The 21,842-nt window shown below is 37.1% G+C and overlaps 1 protein-coding gene across 2 annotated transcripts in view; it reads right to left on the minus strand.

Annotated features, from left to right (window-relative positions):
- tafa5b (TAFA chemokine like family member 5b) overlaps nucleotides 1-21,842 on the minus strand; it is a 48,604-nt gene that overhangs the window by 7,034 nt on the left and 19,728 nt on the right. For both annotated transcript variants that reach the window (XM_082159358.1, XM_082159359.1), the window contains exon 2: nucleotides 5,847-5,996. In XM_082159358.1, coding sequence (XP_082015484.1) covers nucleotides 5,847-5,996 — 150 coding nt within the window. The remainder of the gene's footprint in view (nucleotides 1-5,846; nucleotides 5,997-21,842) is intronic.

A 21,842-nucleotide genomic window follows, 5' to 3' on the forward strand; every position in this document is an offset into this window, starting at 1 on the left:
CGATGCAGAGGCCGGACTCAAGATTTATCGGGACAATAAATGAGATGGGCTGCTCATTGCAGCGGACTGCGATTACTCAAACGTTTGGCACAGAGAAGAACATCAAACATCTGTCCATACATTTTTACAGCAGACACTGCTTGAGAATTCTATACGTTTAACATTCACGGTAATGTCACACACTAGTATTCAGATCAGCTTTGCTTACACAGGAAATGTCCATAATTTACAAGTAGCACATGCTCTTCTTTATAATGAATTCATGAGCTTACATCCCAAACAGTTTCTTCACCGAGCCCCTTCTGTTCTCAATGTTAAGCCCCCCACTGTGATGCAATCAGTGAGGGGATTTATGTCATAAATTGCCTAGATAATGAACTGGATGTGAATAACAATTAATATGTTCTATCTATTGTTTTACACCAGTATTTTCTGCACCGCTTTTAAAGACACTGCTGAATCTTTTATTGCACATTTTCCTCTCAAAAACAAACTACGACCAGTGTAGTCAGATTCACAAACGAATAAATCTTAGATGAATTTGTCAAAAAGGCTCACAAGTTATTGCTTTAAATCAGCCTGAATGCATCTGAATAAAGAAAAATCTAAATTCTGAATGAGAAATCTGGATGAATCTCTGGAGACTCACAAGAAGCCTGATTAAACCTTTTTGAATGAGTTTACTGGATCAGTCAGGGCAGCTTTTTCCAAAAGCATCGTAAGCCTAAGTAGATCGTAGAACCATTGCCATCAATGATCTCTACGATCAACTTAGCTCACAATCCTTTTGGGAAATGCAGCCCAGATTAGTTACTGAATAAACATACTAAACAAGTTATCAACAACTCAAAATCAAGATAATTTTTTTTTGTGTGTACTTGAATTAATAGCATTTCTTTGTAATGTGCATGATACAAATTTGCCACAGTTTTTGTAATAAATATTATTTAAATTCTTATTAAAAATTACATTTACAACATTAAACATAATTTGATTTGAGTTTAATGATAACATTAATACATACTATTTATAATAAAATGTATACACACAATATTTAGTATTTATTAATATGTAACATTTTAATGTTTTCAAAATTAAATGTATTTATTTGCCATAACGAAATTCCAGACAGTGATGTTGTTATGGTAAGTAAATAAATAAATAAACAAATTTGCAACAGTGTCTTTGTAATCAATTCTAAACATAATTTGATTGTTTATAATGATAATATTAATAAATATGATTTATAATTGAATGTAACACAATATTTAGTATTTGTTAATCAGCATTTTAATGTTTTCAAAATTCAATTTATTGTATAATTAATATTTTTGTAGTCATTTTATATTTATATATTCTATAAATATACATGCACTGTAGATTTATTCTCATTTCATTACACAAACTTGCTTTGCTTTGCTGGTTCTCACTTAATTGATTCTAGAAAACAAAATTACGGTCTTTTTGTGAGAGGATGTTTGTGTAAAATAATATATGAGGAGTCAAGGCGGAGAGTCTGTGTAATCTGTGTTATCATGGGCACACCTGCAGACACTTCATCACAGGGCATGCTAATTTTTAGAGCATTGTGGAAACACAGAGGATGCATTATATAATTAGTTTCTAGTGGGACCACTTATGTCAAGTCTCTGTATTTATTTAGTAGGAGAGTCCAAATAACAATATATACTGTGTCCTTATCTGTCCTTTCAAAAATAGAAAGCCATGCCAGAAACTGCAATCCATATTAAAATGTAAAGAATGTGAATGGCAATTCTAGCTTTTGGTGTTCCCGACGTGATATTCCCAGATGAAACGAGCTCCATCTTGACTTAGGTATCTTGATTGATGGCGTGGAACTTCTCTAGCCACTCCCGAATGTTTTGGGGAGCCAGTATCCCATTTGTAATGCTGCCGCATAGTACCAGCGATACAAGGCAGATGCTTTGAATTGGCTGCCTGGGGTCAGCCCTGACCTATCACATCCATCTAGGCTGTGTGACTAGGGAAACATTACTAATCCTTGGACTGACATTCCGAATTCGATTGAGGAGTCAAAAGATATGGAATTAATGCAGGTGCTCAGTGAGCGGGACTCGATTATCCTGACACCTGGCTGACGATCACCTTGTCTAATTGTTCAAATGCTCTCCTTCCCCTGACTTTCCGCATAGTTTTCGGGGCATATTCCAGCTGTCGGCTCTCACCTCCTCGCTACCACCAGCTGAGGGAATTGCGTTCTGTTGCTGTCACTTCGCGCCCGCTTCCAGGCAGAATCCGCAGTCCCTCTGAGTCCCAACATGCTGCAGCCGCCTCTCGTTTAGCTTTTTCAGTCTGATTTGATATTGATGCCAGACTTTCCAGGCCACTTTGATTCTGTTCTACATGAAAACTTCATGATGGTTTAATTTCCTGTTGGTTTGATGATAAATTAATTTTAATTGTCATGTCGATGTCATTACCCAAGACATCTCAACAGATTCCAGAGAGCAAATGTGTTTTCGGCTCTGCTTTTCTTGCTATTCATATTACATGGAGGCGGTTTGCAGTTAGAACTGACCTGTCAGTGTACTTGTACAAGTTAAAATTTAATTATGCTACGAACATGAATTAAACATAATTCCAGCCTGGTTTCATGCCAAAGAATGTTGTTTTTTCCATGGTTCAGTCTGTTTTATGAGTACTTAATTTTATATTGAACACCACTGTTACACTGAATACAATGCTACACCTCCACGTTTTGACTATATATTACCATACAAAAGTTTTTAAAATAAGTTTAAAATTATAACATTTATTTGTATTATTATTCCTGTGATGCAAAGCTGAATTTTCAGCATCATTACTCCAGTCTTCAGTGTCACGTGATCCTTCAGAAATCATTCTAATATGCTGATTTGTGGCATATTTTTGTTTGTTAATATTTTTGTGGAAACTGATTTTTAGGATTCTTTGAATTTCAAAATAACAACGTTTATATGACATCTTTTGTACAAAGATTTATAGAAATGTAGCATTATAAATATCTTTACTTTCACTTTTGATCAGCCTTAATGAGTAAAAGTATAGATGTTTTAAAAAAAAATTCTGATTCCAAATTTTAGAACTGTATATTATATATAAAGAATACTTCAGGTTGTAAAATGTTATATGGTGCAACTCCCCAAAAAATAAGGTTATTTTAAGGTGTCATTGTTACAGTGTAATAATAATATTTTTAAATACTAAGTAATATTAATTAACACCATGTACTTACTTGTGTAAGTGGTAGGGTTAGGAAAAGGGTTTGGTTTAGGTTAGTTGCATGTAATTATGCATAATTTGCTGTTATTACTACAGTAAGTACATGTAACACGTAAGAAGGACACTGAAAAAAAAAAGGGCTACCAGAGTCATTCAATTGATAGTAGGAAAAATTGGAACAAGAACTTGGCATTTTTCCTTCTTTGCCATGCACAACCACTGAGTCAGATGTGATCTAGTGTCATCTTGTTTTACTGGTCTTCAAATGTGCTAAATACAAAAGTCTGCTCACCTTCCATCAGCAGGGCTTGTTTACTCAGCACCTGCTGTCATGCAGCTAAAGCTGGCGGTCTTAGTTCTAATACATAATGGCAGACGTGACGGCTATTCTTTCTCAGTATCAAAACCTGTCTGATTGCCTGCCTTTTATCAGATAAAGCCATGGGGCACAGAACAAGATAAAACAGCCTCTTCGCCTCATTTGAAGAGATCGGGCTATATTTAGCAGAAGCTTTTTTTCTGAAGAAACAAAACGATTGAAGAAATCAATAATTCTTTAATAGCTGCAGACACTCAGAGAGCCAAATTACACTAAATTAAAAGCGAGTGGAGTAAATAGTTAAACAGCAAACAAACTGAGGAAATATTGAGGGAGCTGTGTTGTTCAAGAAATGATTGTCTCCACATGCAGGGGGTAAATTGTCAATTGGATACACTGAGATTTTCATTTTAAGGCTTAAATTTATTTCTGAAGAGCAGAATCCATCGGTTGTTAGGATATAACTGCATTTTTGAAAGGCCAAAGCCTCAAGACCTCTGCTCGCCCTGATGGAGAAATTGTATCCGGCTATCTTGTTAGAAAATGCCAACGTAGAGTGACTGATTTTTATTGTCAATTTGTAAGCCATAAGACAATTTTCCAATAACGGCAATGAGGAATTACTGAAACACGACATCCACAGCATTTTTTTTTCTACGTGCATTGTTCTGTTTACACTAATTATATTTTTTCATCTTTATCGTTTCCTGGATTCTGTGCAATGTTATCATGCTTTTGCATTTTTACCACATTTTTCCAGCCATGGTTACTGATTGGCATGTGGTGTAGCCCACTACAGGTGATGTAAGGTCGTAGAAACACGGAGGACTGTGTCTTTCAAAAGCAATTACTCAAGAACACCTACTTTCATCTGGCCACGAAGAAACTCCTACCTTACGAAATATGTCTTGAAATTACTCGGGTGTCATAGCAACAACTGAAGGCAAGAAGACATACGACCACATGAAGATAAGTGCAGGTCACGCTGAAAACCAGTCCATGCAAGACTAAAACTAAACTGAGGAAAAAGGGAATGCGACAAATGTACAGTACAAGTGCAAAATATCATTTAAAAAGCTCTCGATTAAGTGGTGCCATTTGCTTCAAGTGGACAAATTCAGTTGAATTCACATTAAAAAAGCTTCAGCAACAAGCTGAAATAAATGTGGTGAAATAAAAGAGCCAGTATTACGTCTTTCTATTGTGTTCACTTTACAGATCCACAAGCTGGTTCTTTTAAATTAAACATTTGAGAAAGTTAAGTTTGTTCATCAGCAATTTGCATTCACTTGTCATTTGTGTTTGCAAAAGTTTGGTACTATCAAAAATAACATACAGTACTACTAATAGTCTTAATTTATGAATGAATGATTTGTAATGAGATAGTAAATTTAATAAATCATTCAAATAGCACTGGACTTCAGGCACTTTACAACAACACAACCTTGTTTCTGCAGCGACTTTCAACATGTTTCCTATAACAAAGTCGGACGTTTACATTTTACGTGGCGTGAGAAAGTCACATAAATCATGCGAAATCCGATTAGAGCGGTCAGACAGCGGATTTCAAGAAATGCGATTTTAATAAGGATTTCAAACCACATTATAAATGTAGCTCGAAACGGAAATTTCATGTGATTTTTTTGCCATTCACGCATGCTAAATCTGATCGGATTTCAATCAGATATGCACAAAAATACGATTTGGACTGACAGTCTGAACGAGGCTTAAAATTCTGGTTCATGAACAATTGACTCAAATGAGCCAGTTCATTTAATGAATAGACTTACTCAAATAGACTTCCTGGTTTGTATTCACTGAATCCATTACATTGATTACTTTAACATTTGACTCATTTACTGAACTGCATATGTCTTTCAGTTATGTTTGAATCCTAATGCAACTTTGTTTATTTAAAGATTTTTGGAAACTCAAGTTTGTTCATAATATGACAACATGTAGTCAAGATTCACTTGTCATTTGTGTTTGGAAAAGTTTGCTATTAAATAACACGCGGCAGCTCGGAGCTAATCTCACAAATCTCAATTTCCCCAGCGTCCGCCACCTCGTAACACATTCGGCACACGTGACCTAAGGCACTGATGAAACCTGCGGTAACATTCCCAAATCCTGTGACTGACACTTCAGCCACACTCACTGAGCAGTGTAATCTCATGGATCACTCTGGAATCTGAAAGCCCCAGCTATGGCTGCTCTGGTGGGCTTAGAGGCAGTGGCTCCAAAAGCCTGGATGAGTCCCACCTCAGCCCCTCCTCATTCTTACCTTCCACACATGCTGGACTGGCTCTGGTAGTGCCGGCAATCTGGCCCTTCCTGCAGGCACACCTGGCCGTCTGCCGGGCGATGGTCCTCCTTGGCTGACTGCTGTCCCTGTCCAGAGTCACGATTTCACATGTACCTGCCACCAGCTGACCTGAATGAAGGACAAAGAGTTTAGATAAATGTCAGCTGAGCTTTCAATAACACCAGGATGACAATCAAATCTTTTAAAGAAAACATCAGTGGTGCCAAACTCTCCGCCACAATTCTTGAATGCTGTGGCTGGTTGCCAGGGTGTTGCTAATATGTTCTGAGTGGTTTTTAGCACATTTATATGTGGTTGCTAGGGTGATCAAGGTGGTTTCTAGGTGGTTACTAACCCATGTCTGTAATTCCAGTCCCTAACTATGGCTCAGGTCTAGGGCTGCATGATTAATCCAAACAAAACTGAAATCTTGATATGACTGCGACATAGGCTGCGATTTAATTAATTAAATATATGCAATGCATGTTTCAGTGTTTTCAAGCAAGCAGCTCATGATCTGTTTTTTCAGTGTCTCAGAGCAGCTCAGTAAATGCTGCTCCACATGAACTCAGTTCGGGTCGCTTATAATGTCCATTTGGGAACACGACATGCACCAACCATCTTGCAAAGTTGTATTGTAAAATTTTATTTTTCTTTTAGATTTAGATTACAAATACAGATTACAAATATTGCAATTAGTAATATTTCTTATTTTTAATTTTAGCAATTATAATTATGAGTAATTATTATAATATTAATTGTAATATTTATTTAATTAATTTATTATTTACTGCTAATAATTATATTTATAATAGTCACATTAATATATAGCCTAGCTCAACCTTTTTGGCCAAATTGTGCAAGCCTACAAATAAGCACAGCAAACCTGGAGCTCTTTTTCTTGTAAATCACATTTAAAATCCCAAAATCATCACAGGTTTTTTTTCCCCCAATTTGTGCAGCCCTACTCAGGTCCCTTCTTCAATGCGAGTTCATGTTTTTTTTTGTTTTTTTTTGCTCAGTCTATCATCTACCGGGTGAAAATTGCAAGCCTGATCACTACGAAAAGTAATAGTACAGCTCTCCTCCGCATGCCGCATTAATTAATCTCATAATTATAGCGCAAACGGTGAGGAACGACTGAAGTAGTGATGTAAAAAAAGTAATTTTTCCATCATTAAAAACGTTTTAGCCATAAAAAATGTATATAGCCATTTTAACAGGACAAAAAATAAGCACAAAAGAGAGAGAAACAGAATCACGACACAACGCAGGCCAGATTCAAACCAGCGTCTCCCATATAACACCACACCGCTCTGTATTTGGAAGTAGCCCACAGCTTTGACAGAATAAATGGATTTTTACGGTGCTGAGCTGTTAGTTTCCCTACTAATATTGTAGACTGAGGCATCACCCTTGTTAGCAGACTGATGGGGACCAAGTTCTGCTGAAGCTGCACACTGCAGCCATTGTTCAATGTTCCTCTATTATCCTGCACCTGCATAAACAGGAATCTATATACACGGCTTCATCAAGCCAGTGCAATATGTTGGATATGGACCTGTGACAGTGAATCATGTCCTAGCAGTGACGTGTCAGCGGAAAAAAGCTTGATGCATCAGGGTGGGCTGCAGATCTTCCACAAATCCCACTGTAAGTCCAGACAGATGGCTAAGAAAGCAGCGTACAACCTCTTGAGAGATCGCTTATGTTAGATGATGATTAATTCAGCGACAGGATGCATCAACACCACAACCCTCTTACAAAGCAATGGTTATGTACACAGTTAGGTTATCCTAGTTCGGTTATGTGGCAGTCTGTCACAATTGCCATAATGGCCTACGCATTACCTGCAAGACAAAAAACATCTACATCTAAACACTACTGCTGCATAATAAAGAGTATGCGTGCCATGGACAAGGTATCTCTTTGAGGAATCTGATTATTATAATTTTATTATTATATTATATTACCACACATCCAGCAAGCAATTCCACATCATTTCTTTCTATTAATAAAAATAATCATTAATATTACAAATGTATAATTAATAATAATAAATAAATAATGCTTTACTAACGTGACAGGAACTCAGGGCAAAAATGTATAGTAACATTGTATTTTTGATAAATCTTAATAGTAACAAAAAATAACAACTATCATTTTTACTATTAATGTATAATAATAAAAATATCTAGAATAGAATAAGAATATAAGAACAATATTATTATAATATAATATAATATATATATATAAAATAATAATATTGATTTGCCTTGAGGTTCTCTCATAATGTAAGTAAAAAAAAAAATCCGCCAGAAACAGTTAGATTTAGCTTTACACCATTTCTAGTTTCTACTGCTCTCTCTTAATGTTACTGTAGCTGACTGATAGAGCATGGGTTAGATAAAAAAACGTATAAAAAAAATAAATAAAAACAAAACACTGTTTAACTGCTTCATTGACTGCATCATAATGTGAAAGATGCACTAAATAATTTGCACTAAAATATGCCACATAAACAGTTAAGATCAAAAAGAAATAATCAGGGATGTTGTTAAATGTACACTAATGTTCATAATCCACAGCCAGTAATAAAATAAAATAAAGTAATAAATAAAATAACAAAATAAGATTGTTTCTTGACTGGGTTTGAGTTCTGCAAGTTGCAGTTCATCTTAAAATAAGCCACATAAATATTAAGATTACACTGAAATAAATAATCAAGGAGATTGTTAAAGGTATTGTTCCTTTAATAAAATGAAAACAAAATCTCTTTCTTGACTGGGAAGGTTTGAGAAAGTCACAGTATGTTATGTTTCATAGCACTTCAAGCAATTTTATCTCAAAAGATCCGAGAAAATGTGATTCCTTGTGATATGGCTGCAGATAGAGACAATTACGCTCACTACAGAAAGAAGCGTTCAATCACAGAAGTGTGTCTGAGTATTGCAGCCAGAGCCGATCAGCCTTACGCACATACGCAAGTTGCGTAGGGCCCCGCAAATTAATCAAGACCCCGCCTCCCCCTCGTGTCAAAGTGCGTCAATCAAAGTTTACAACATAGATGAGAAAATTAAGCGGAATCCTTCTGGTCACTAAAAGACAGAAAAAAAAACTTGTATTCTCTCCTCTCTAGGTTTGATGTCAGCAAAGAACAGTAAAGTTAAGTTGATGTGCATCTCTCTCTAGTCTGTCTGTCTAACCCAGCTGGGCAGTGCATCTTTTGGTCTGTCTGTGTCTTGTTTGCTAATGCCGTAAACGACAAAGGGCAGCGGTGTTTGTTTATAAACTGCAGCTCGGAAAAGATAACCGGCCGCGTCGCGCATTAACATGCGTTCATATGCTTGTGCACGAAATGAAACGCGCACTTTCCAGCAAAACATCTGTGGGGACCAGTGCAATATATGGGCGTGATGACACTCCTCATTATAGGCGCACATACTTTTAAAACAAGAGAATGATTATCTAGTCTCCATGTCAGTTTAGTTACAACTCTGCAAGAAAGCAATGTATTGACATTGACTATTGATTTATAGGCTATATTTAAAATGTTGATTGGCTGGACATACTGATCAATATGGATGCACATCCCTCAGTAAATAATAAACTTTATTGCTTTTATCATTTAAAACTCAGTGACATGCTACGGCAAGCCATTTTAGCTTTTATTCATTTACAGGATGCATTTTTGATATCAATAATTAAATTTGTACTATTTTAAATGTGAATTCTTGATATTAAGAATGTACTTTTTCTAGAAACAATGTCTATTTCTGATATCGGGAATTACATTTTCATTAGTACTAGTTTAAGGAGGGAGGATTGTAGTGGGAGCACTGGGGTGTCAGGTGTGACTGTGTGGCAATGGCAAATGGTTTACATGGCTCATGGGTCAGGTAGGAGGGCCCCTTAACAGAATTTTGCTTAGGACCCCAGGGAGGTCAGGGTCGGCTCTGAATGCAGGCATAGTATGTAGTCTTAGGGCAACTGTGATCTAGTGTAGCTGTGAGTGACATAATGAAGGTTTATGTCTATAGCACATGATGGATTATAGCATCTACTTGACTAGATATGGCGGCCGGTGGAATTATTGGCATGTAAAATTACCTGTATGTCTGTATATGTATGCAGCTGAAGTTTGATCTACAGTGTGTGAAATGGTTCATCTGACCAAACATGCATGAGCTCCAACACAAACAATGATGGATGGTGCTTCCACCGCCACATACACAGCGTCAGTGCAGACGTACTGAATGTAAAACCACATCCAGGCTGGATTGGTTTGGTTTGTATATCTGTTTTATACACATAAATAAAAAAAATACAGCCTGTTTCTTTTTTTTTACATTTATGAGCACAGCTGAAAATCTGCTTGCCCCGGGCGCTAGAGAAAAGAAGCCATAATTTTCAGAGGCTCTCCTCTCCTCTCTCAGCCCATCATCGATTCATCAGGATGCGAAGCCCATCACCTTTTATTACACCCAATATTTCAGTCTACATCTGAAACTGAGAAGAAATTATTGCAGGCTTGTCAGAACTGCCAAAATAAACAAAAGAGTGTGAAGGAAAGTTCTCCAGACGACCCTTGTTGCAAGCTACTCTCGTCATAAAATACCAAGAGAACTTTCAATTCAATCTATTTTTGGCCAACTCAGTTGCTGGAGCGCTTTAGTGATTATTGGAACATTTTCAAGAAGTGATTTGATTTTTTTCCCCTCTCTATCTGTTTTTCTCTTCTCCATACATCATTTTTCACTCTCTTGCTCTTGCTTCTCTCTTTCTGCAAAATCAAATATCAGCATACAATAATCAGAAGCCATTGCTCTGGTGTCTGCTCTAATAGGTGAACGTCTGCTTTTTCTGTCTTCAAAGACTGAATTGAACTGAAGCTCTGAATAAAGTGGAATCGTTGATATGACAGGGCAGATACTTCATGATTACATCATCACAGAATATGATGTGAGCTCAACTCACAGGAAATGAGAGCGGTGATGTGGGTGGAAACTCCTCGTTATCAAAGTTGCTCTGAATTAAATAATGTATTCTTCAAAATAAACTCTCTGATTCTCGAGACGTGGGACAAAACGGGTTACGGAACTGAAAAAACAGACATTTATGTACTGAGGAATCATTTTGGATTTCTTGCTTCCATTTTCACACAAATATGTGTTTTTCCTTGCTATCAAAATAATGTATCAGGCCATCTGCAGATAAAAAAAAGTATTGTGTGCTCTCATGTCAAATATTTATAATAAATATTTGCAAATGTATATATGTAATAATAGATAAAGAATGTAATGTTCTAATTTTGACAATATTTTGCTACATTTGTGTTAAGAACCTTCTAGTGGTCATCTCTGATTAATATAAAACTAATATCATACTTAAAACCAATGGCAGGTAAAAATGTGGTATAGAATCAGTGCACTGCCTTTCCCCTTTCTAAAAAAAATATTATCTTCTCTTCCTGTCATGTTTGACAACACCCAGTCTCTCTCTCTTTCTCCACGGTGCCCTAGAGGTGAGCCCTACTCCAAAGCTGGAAGAAAAAAGCTTCACCATTCATTTCCAACTTCAGCCCCAAATAGGCCGTAATGACTGGGCTCTGATAGATCCCGGAGAGAGGAGTCCATAGAGCCATTCATGGAGGCTAATCAGCATTCCAGGAGCAAAGTCTGGTTCTGCAGTGACTGAATGCAGACTGTGAGCGCCCCTCCTTTAATCTCTCACTCATTAATTCGGCCCTGCCATGGCTTTATGACCCTTTATGACCATACCCAACACGGCCACTGTTTTCCACCACCTTACCGAAGCCTCCTTTCCTCCGCCACCCTTTTTCCCCTCTATGTCCCGTGAGTCAGAGTAAACCATCATTCAGTGTGTTTACATGCATGTTCTTAACCTGATTATGCATAAGCCAACAATGTGTGTGGTCGTGTAAACATTTTAATCTATTTTCCTTTATCAGAGTAAAGTCATAAACGCCTTCAGCATAAACTGGTTGACACCGCTAGATTTTTGCCCATTACCTCACCTGGCATGTGTACACCTTAATTTGCGTTTTGTTGGCTTATTGTAGTGCGTATATCTGGCTGTGTGGTTAAGCGCCCTTAGGGCCAGATTACTAACAGCTTGCGTCAGCGCAAAACCTCTTTAGGCGTTAAAAAATTACTGTCAGGATTTACTAAAGACACGCAGTGAAAAATTTGCGCTGAAAAGTTATTTTTGTGGCTGACCTTATTGCATATGCATTTGTAGAAATTTCGCTTTCAGGCGCAATTTATGGCAGGAGAGTATTTAAATGAATCACGCAAGGTGATTTTCTAATGTTTTCGCTCGTCAATGTACTGGTGTTTGCGCCATTATTTACCCCCCCAAAAAAGCACGTCTTAAACCAGACGCTACTTGGAAGATTGCACTGGTCATTATGGAAACGATCTGACTGTGTCTGTGTTCTTTAATTTGCACGTCGTCAGTAGACGTGCAGAACTTTTTCACTCCCATCGGCGCTGTTTTGGAATTGCGCTCTCATGGTAATTTGCCCTGTTTAGTAATTCTGCTCCTTAAGGTGTTAGCGATATTTCAGCAAAATTATGTTGGCAAAAAGGTCCATTGTCAGTAGCGTAGCAATGTATGAAGCCCAGCTCACACAGAAGTCACTTTCTAGCGGTGAATTTGCATGACCAACTTTAAAATAAGCAACATCTTCGTGTGGAACTTTTTTGCCCTCACGCTAAACTTCCAAATTTGCTCCCTATTAAAATTACTGCATTTCACCAGCGAAATTTCACAGAGCAACAGTAAATGTGACTGCACTTTTACTGCATATTTAAGCGCATCCATATGCAAGCGAATGTTTGGTTTTCGCTAAATGTGGCACAGAGCATTATGGCCAAACATCTCCACTTTGGTCTAATCTGTCCAAACAACAATGTTCCAGAAGTCTTGTGGTTTGTTCAGATGCAACTTTGCTAACTTAAGCTGTGAAGAAGTTTTCATCTGACAACCCTTCTAAACATGCCATACTTGTTCAGTCTTTTTCTAAGCGTACTGCTATGCCCCTTTTTTAGTTGAGCCTGTTGAGTCGATCTGAAGGGAGTACTGCCAGGCGGAAGTGGACCTATCTGCGCATCAAGAAACGACACACTGTCCGCTTTGGTTCTCCCTCACGTTTCCAGCTCCACTGGGACTGGAACCTATGGTGCAGACATGCCCGAGGTTGCGTCTGTAAGCCTTTCCCCGATCGCTTTGCTTAGGGGGGGTTCTGGAGATTCCGCCAGGACGCGGTCCATCTATTGTTAGTAGCCCCGTTCTGGGCGTCCCGAGTATGGTTCTCTGACCAGTAGGGCTGGGACAACGCGTCGAGGTCATCGATGATGTCGACGCAAAAAATACGTCGACGCAAAATATGCGCGTCGATTCGTCGACCTGTTTTCATTTCTCTAAAAAACGTTTGCAAATTACTTCACAGTGTGTACCTTATGTGCGCTGATACGCGATGGCCAGACCATCATTCTATCCAACGTTATATAACCAATCCAGGGGTTTTCCTGCATTGAATTTTTTTTGGTGGCTGCCAAAGCCTTATTTGATCGGTGAGTGATGTAGAATAGAATGACTGACTGCGCTTGACAGGGCGCATATAAGTACGAGAGAGAGAGCTCCGGCCGCGCGCGCACTCACCGTCTTCAAACAACACGAGCGCTGTCTTGCTCTCTCTCTCTCCCTCGTGCATATTAATCAAAATCATTAGACACGATAGAAAAAGGGCGGAAGACCAAAGTTTCACGTGGAGCATTCGGAGATTTTTTTCTCTTGAATTACCGCTGAGTGTGAATTGTGGTAAAAAAAAAAAACTGCCAGGATAATCACACAACGCTTGCCGTAGGCTACACGTCCACTAATTAAACGTCCGATTCACGAACTAATGACTCATTTGAACTGATTCACTTTAATGAATGGTTAAAACAACTGATCTGTCCAACACTGAACTCACGAGACGTCTAAATCGGTGTATAACAAATCGGTAACACTTTACAATAATGTTCCATTTATTAAATTGTAGTTAAGTACTTTTTTTTATTAGTATTTATTTTTATTTTTTTTAAAGGTGAGTGGCAGAGTGTATTACTATACGTTGTTGTTATTTTTATGTGAATGAAGAATTAAAAGATGCACTTTTTTCAGTAAGCTAGGACTATGTGTTTTCAACATAAATGTTCAATTCTGTTGGTTCAGGAAGGACGCCATGACAGGCTGCTGGCTCCCACTGTTAATTTTTATTTATTTTTTGTTGGAAAAGCACTCTCTGTATTAGCTTAAAGCCCCCAAGTTTACATTGGTTACTGTATTCTTTCAATTGCTCTAAACAAGTATTTTGGGTGACCTTTTTATTTTTTTATTGAATGCTAGACATCAAGTTGTTGTTATTTTCATCTGAAAGAAGAACTTTTTTCAGTAAGCTAGGCTCTATGTGTTCAGTAAGCTTGTTTCAGTAAGCTATGTGTTTTCAAGGATTTAAGGTTTTATTGAATGCTACCTCTGACTAAGAATGCATTACTATGCACTTGTATAGTCTTTTATTTTGGAATTTTAAGAGCAATAAACATATTGCAATGTTAAGGAATTCATGTTTTTTTTTCATTCAGATATGTAAATTAACATTTACAAATTGCTATTAGTCAATTAATGGGGATTGGGGAGATAATCGATAATCGAATCGAATCGAAATCGAATCGGACTGGAAAAATGAATCGTTAGATTAATCGATGCATCGAAAAAATAATCGCTAGATTAATCGTTTAAAAAATAATCGTTTATCCCAGCCCTGCTGACCAGGTGTCTCTTCTTGGCAGCTCTCCATGGGAGATACTGTTCAGAAGGGACCTTCTGTCTCAGGCAGAGGGCTCAACCCTTTACCCCCACCTGGGGTTGTGGAAACCAACTGTCTGGTCTCTCAACTGAGATTGTTTAGACCATACTTCGCTCTAGAGAGTTTGTGGAGAGTTTTCACTTTATGGTGCGAAAAATTGCCAGATGGACCCAGTTTATAGCTAGTTTGTACTGTTCTGGAGCTCCTGCAGGATCAGTTCTCCACAGGGTTATGACCCTCCACTCTGAAGGATGTGTGGCGTCCACAGCTGCTTACCATGCACCTTTGGGTGGGGAGTCATTAGGGAGAAATCCGTTGGTGTCTCATTTCCACCGCATTGATTAGAGGCTTTGCACCTGGTATGGTGAAAGCCTTTCTATACCCTAGACCAGGGTATGTCCGCACTAATGTGGCACAATCTATAGTTTTTCAGGCCTTTTGTCCTCCCCCTTTCGGACGTTGGACCAGGAAAAGCTAAATTTGCTATACCCACTTATTGGGTATTGGATGTTTACGTTCACAGAGCTGCCCTGTGGCATAAGACTGGTCAATTGTTTGTTTGCTTTGGGTCGCCTAGAATAGGGACCCCAGCATCCAAGCAAAGAATGAGCAAGTGGATAGTCAAGGCTATGCTATGTTAGAGCTCATTCGAATAGGAGTATGGCGGCTTCAAAAAACGTATTGTCAGGGCTATCCCTACAATATGTGTGTAATGGCAGGTGCTAATGTCTTAGTTGTGCTAGCCATGATTCACAGTAGACAGGCACTTGTCAGTACAATGGAGTGGGTATTATCATTCCCATAGCGCTGCTGTCTATGACCGCACAAGTTCACTTGAAAGGGATCGTCTCAGGTTACACTAATAAAGTTGGTTAACCATGGTTCCCTGAAAATGGAACGAGATGCTGCGTTGCCCTGCCATATTTCCTGCGTGCCTATGATCGACTGAAGCTGGCATTGTTTGGTCAGGGCGCTATTTATATAGAGCTTCCTGGTCATGATGGCTTCAAGACCCAATCAAACAGAAACGTTCCCATAGCTTTGCAATCTCCAATGCAGAATCTCGTTCCCTTTACAGTCGTAACCTGAGTTTTTTGTGAGTTATCAGTAAATTGGTGTGCTTGCAAACGTGCTCATTATAGTGTACGACCATTGAGATAATTCAGAGGAAAACACAAATAAACACACCGAATGTGAGACGGGTTCACTCCAGGACGAGCCATTATGACATCATTAACACGGCAAGAATACAAGTCAACATTTTGCTAATGGTCACGGAGCCACACCGCTCGAATAAGCTTCAGATTTGCTCGCATTGTTCTAAAACGCCTCTAAGTGCTGCAGCTTAGACGTGTTAAGCGGCGCAACTTGTGATAGATGATACGCCCTCCCTGTCTGTTTAAATAGCCCCGCTGACAATGAAATGTCTGATTCATCTTCAACCTCTCCTCTCTCTCCCCAGGATCTCCTGTATACTCCAGTGCATGCGTTTTAGGGATGAAAGAGCTGCCAACCATGCATCGCGGAGATGGAGACTTGCTGGCTGTGCTGATCTGAAATTCAAAAGCTATGCTTTACAGGCTGTCAGAAAAGTGATGGAGTGAAAAGGGAGTCTATCATCAGGGGACCGATGCTGGACTCCACCAGCGCACCACACGATGCTATCAGCCTTCATTCTCATGCCAAGATCGCTCAGTTCAATTCTATAACCGAAAGCTTTATGCTGCAGTTATTGCCTTCCAATGCAAGTCAATTGGCCTCATTTAACTGTAAGATGTTTTCATTAGGAAACACCACCAGTGACAAAAGCATATGAATAATGTAATGTTCTGCTACGGTAGTTTTGATAAGACAATTAGGATATTTGATATAGACATCCAGTGTCATATTCTGAGTAGGAGTTTAGCCCAGGATCACATGAAGTCAAATTCAAGACAAAAACCAGAAAGGTCATATATGAGACAACACAAAGTCTTTAATGATTTGAACCCATGACTTTTTAACTATATATATAAAAAAAAACACATTTATTTATATATATATATATATATATATAAAAGAAGAAAAATAAAATATATTGCAAATGTTGAAAACAAGCTTAAAATTTTTTATTTTATTTTATTTTATTTATAAAATAATTATAAAATAAAAGTACATGAATGTATTTTATTTTATAAAATAAATGTTTTTATAAAATATATGTATTTTTTAATAAAAAATGTATTTATTTTTAAAGATTAAAACATTTGTTTTTTTAAATAACTACAATTTTATTTATTTTTAATGTCTTTTTTTAAAAAACTATAAAATCAATAAATTTCTAAAATACTGTTATTTTATAATAAAAAAAAAATATATATATATATATATATATATATATATATATATTTCATTTTATTCAAACTTTTTCCTAGCTCACACAGTACATGCCAAAGCAATGTGTAAGTCTTGGGTTTTTAGGGAAGAAATAAAAATGACTGCAAAATGCATAAATGTAAACTTAAAATGTTGAATGCAAGTCAATGTTACCAAATTGGATTCCATCTCTTAGAGACTGTGGCATAAAATAGACCACAGGAAGTCAAATTTAAGACAAAAAAAGAAAGGTCATCTATAAGACAACACATACCAGCATGGAATGATTAGAGTAAAAAAACATAAATGTATAATATAATACAAATATAATGCAATTCCATTATTTTAATAAATAATTGGCCAGAATTCAGGTTGTGAATTGAGAGAGATAAAAGACAAGCTTCAAAAAAATCCATTTCATTATTTTATTTTAAAAATAACAAAAAAAATTAATTAAATGAATTTATTTTATTTTGTAAAATAACCATATTTTATAAAATCAAGATAAATGTAATTATTGAAGAAGAAAACAATTACATTTTAGTTTTAATTTGAATTTTATTCAAACTTTTACCATAGGTGTATAAATTGTATAAAGTGACTGCCAAATGCATGAATGTACTGTAAAAATGTTGCATAAGTCTTCAAATCTGATTCCATCTTCTTAGAAACTGTGGCAAGCCCAAGACCATAAAAACATTGAGTATATATTTTATATTGAGTAGACAGAATTATTGCAACCTGAAATTGAGGACTTTACATCCTGTATCATATATTTTAGGTCAACATTTTTTATGAAAAGCCCTACTATTCAGCCATCATAATTTCAACTGCCAATAACTTGCTTAAGAGCTAAGGATACTTTATCTAGGCAGTTTATATTCCATCCTGTCGTCCTACACACCTATTATCCTTGTCTAGATTGGAGCAGTAGTCAGAGGGAGGGCTGGCGGGGGACAAGGGTCTCCTTTAGAGTCGGTAATGACAGTCAGACTGAGATTGGACCTGATGCCAGGTCAGTCTGGCTGGCCTCTGGGCTCAGCAGGAAGCCAAAATCTTTGCTTCCACAGTCCAATCATTCCAAAAAGCCCCTGCAAAGTGTGACTGCAAGACGTCTGCTTGTACGGACTCCTGGGGAGTGTTTTAAACTAATTTATTTAGAATACTTAAAACGTACGCAGAACACTTTGTTAAGACACGCAAGCCTTCCATAGCCCTCAGTGTTCCACTTTGTTAATCTCTCCATGGTTATAGTCTGGCATCCATCCTCTTTCAAGCTATTTCCATCAATTAGCAACTGCTGGGGGAGTTCAGGTGGCCACAGTAATGGTAATCTTTGTAGCCAACTGTTCATTTGAAATGCTTTAGCTGTGTATTGTTTTTTTGAGTAATTCTTTCAGTTTGCTGTCATTGTCATCATGACCTGAACTCATTAGTCAGAGGAGATTTTGTCTGAACTGAACAGCCAATGGCATCAAAACTGCCGTTTTCTTTTTTTCTTCTTTTTTTCGTGATATAAACACTCATATAAGAAAAGGTTCTATATAGAACCTAAAAAGGTTCTGTCAGGCCCTTCATATACTGTATTACAGTCGTGGTCAGAATATGGATTAATATGAACAAAGAAAGCTGTGAAAATAAATCTGCATTGTTTATCCTTTTGATCTTTCATTATAAAAAAAAAATCACAACAATCTAACCTTTTATTGAAGTAGGCTAAATCTAATGAGTGTGGAGGAAAAATCACATTATGAAATCAATCATTTTTCTCTAATACACGTTGGCCACAATTATTGGTACCTCTAGAAATTCTTATGAGTAAAAATATACCTGAAGTATATTCCCCTTCATATTTACAATTTTTAGCACACCAGAGTGAGTAGGAACATGAAATTATCCAGCCACGACTTGTTTCTCAGGAGTGTAAATATGAAGAAAGTAAAAGGCCAAATTCCCTTAAGCTTCACAAAATAGAAAGTGGCATGAAAAGCATTGAAAATTCCTATTTCCACCACCATGGCAATAAAAAAGATCAGATCAACAGGAAAGGTTATGAATCTGCCTGGAAGAGGACGTGTGTCTATATTGTCTTAATGCACGGCAAGGAGGAGAGTTTGAGTGACCAAAGACTCTCCAAGGATCACAGATGGAGAATTGCAGAGATTACTTGAGTCTTGAGGGTTAGAAAGCCTCAACAAATATATCAAACAGCACCTACATTAGCACACGTTGTTTGGGAGGGTTTCAAGAATCCTCCTTGCTCATCCGAAAACAAACTCCAGCATCAGTTTTCAGACACGACTGGAACTTCAAAAGGAACCTGGTTCTATGGTCAGGCCTATTTTTATTCTGGAGGTCCTGGACATCTTGTTCAGATAAATGGCATCATGGATTCTATCAAATACCAACAGATAAAAAATAAAAACCTGACGGCCTCTGCTAGAAATCTTATAATGGGCCATGGTTGTATCTTCCATCAGGACAATGATCCAAAACAAACATCAAGATCAACACAAAAATGGGTCACTGAGCACTAAATTAAGGTTCTGCCGTCCCAGTCCCCTGACCCGAATCCTATAGAAAACTGAAGAGGAGAGTATCAACATGGACCTGGGAATTTGAAGGATCTGGAGGGATTTTGTGAGGAGGAATGGTGTCTGATCTCTTGTTCTCCAAACTCATAAGGCATTGAAGAATTGTTAGGAGGTTACAAAAAGTATGCAAAAAGGGTGCAGAGTGTATCAGTAGTACTACAACATTACATCCAAAGCACCAAATGAGACCAAAATGGAGCCTCAATAAAAAATCTATTAAAAAAAATTATACATTTTTGTGAGCTTTAATAGCTTAAAATAGCTTGCATTCGCAAACTGTTTTACTTCTATAATATTACATATTTGAGTTAAACAGGATATTTAAAAGAAAAAAAATTTAAGGATTCATTTTATCATCCTAAAGGAAGAGTGGGTTTATACTACGTTACTGTTAACTGGCATGAAATTGTGCTATTAGCAAGATTTTAAAAAAGTGGCATCAGTTAAAAAGGAAAGTGTTTATTTAATTCATTTTAACTGGCATGGAATTGTGCGACTATTAGCAACATAAAAAAAAGAAAAAAAAGTGGCATCATCTAAAAAGGAAAGTTGTTTCAGTGGTGAAGGAAGTTATTTGTAATGAATCCACTGTTAAATCATTCACAATAACACCAGAAATGTGTATTAGGCAAGTAAATATGGTCAGTTTATATTTCGTGTTGACTTGATAATTTTATTTGTCCTTTATAACAGTCACTGTTGATTAAATGATATTTTTAAAGCCATTGGATAATCAACTCTAAACTGAGCATAAACAGAACTAGCCTACAGAAAAAAATAAATGGAGAAATTTTGGAAAATGTTGGAAAATGTGAGCTACGGTCTGAAGTTGGTGCATTATAATATCAAACACCCAACAGTGCACTAAGTCTCTGTATGTAGGAAATGAAAAGGGTTTGGGCAGATGCCTCCTGTGGTTCTCTCTATCACTATGCTGGAGGTCACTGCTCTATTCCTTGGCACTTTGTGAGAAGCAAACCCATGCATTCTCCAATTATTTCCTTAAAAGCCCAGTTACTGTGGCAACCAGGCCAACATGTTTTGTTTGCCATGGCGGCAGGCCAACTCAAACCTTTAAGCTGTTCAAAGCTAGCTCACACATAATGGGTGACTGCTCTTGGGTTGAACCTGACACCTATACTGATATCGCACACAGAAAGAACTCTGAACTTAATGATAGCATTGGTTCACTTAGAAGTCCATTGATTGCTTAAAACTAAAGACATCTGCAAGGGTTGTCGATTAAAATGCAATTCCAACTTGCCTTGTGCTGTATTTAAAGATCTGTAGTTAGAAAGTTCTTGAATATTGAAAAATAATTGTCTGTTCTCTGAGCTAAAAGACACTGGTCATGAACATGTCTGAACTATTTCACAGTGTTCCTTATACTGAGACCCTTATGCAACATGGATCAATTTTATGAGGCAGAATTTTCTCGCTTTTTCTTTCCAAAGCATATAGAAGACAAAAGATGTCAGACTGAGATCTAGGGTGTCACATCATCACCTCTATCTATCTATCCCCTTAATGACACCAGTGGTTCCACGATGCTGGTCTGCTCAAGGATTGTCAGATTGGGAATATAGGCAGATATGTCTTCTTTCTTTTTAGGTTTCTTTACAATGCATATCACAATCCAGTCTATATGCTATCCACAAGATCATTTATAATAACAATTGATAGTAAATCAATTTGTAAAACCGAATAATTTTGATATCAGCATGCATCGTTTGTCTCCAAACTAGGTTACATGATTGTTATTCAGTTGCAAAGAAAGTCAGTAATTGACATTGATATTAATATGGCATTTCCTTAAGTAAATAAATGGAGTAGCAACTCAAACAGATGGTCCTTGGTTTGGCCTTAAGCTATTTAAGTGCACACGTACATGAAAGGATTTTTTTTTTTCTTATCAATGCTGATGCCAGATGAATACAGAGTATCACTGATGCATGCACTATGTGTCATACACATAAGAAATACATGTATGTGTATGATAATAATTACAAGTGCAATAAGGAAATACATTATATTCTTTAAAAAGTAATATTCTTCAAAATTACTCTTGTCTCTTTTCCATCTCATTGTGTTTGCACTGTACTGAATTATTGATATAAGCAATATGTGTTATACGGTTGTCACGATACCATA

This window comes from Leuciscus leuciscus, assembly GCF_965113295.1.
Source record: "Leuciscus leuciscus genome assembly, chromosome: 25".
In the NCBI taxonomy this organism is placed as follows: domain Eukaryota; kingdom Metazoa; phylum Chordata; class Actinopteri; order Cypriniformes; family Leuciscidae; genus Leuciscus; species Leuciscus leuciscus.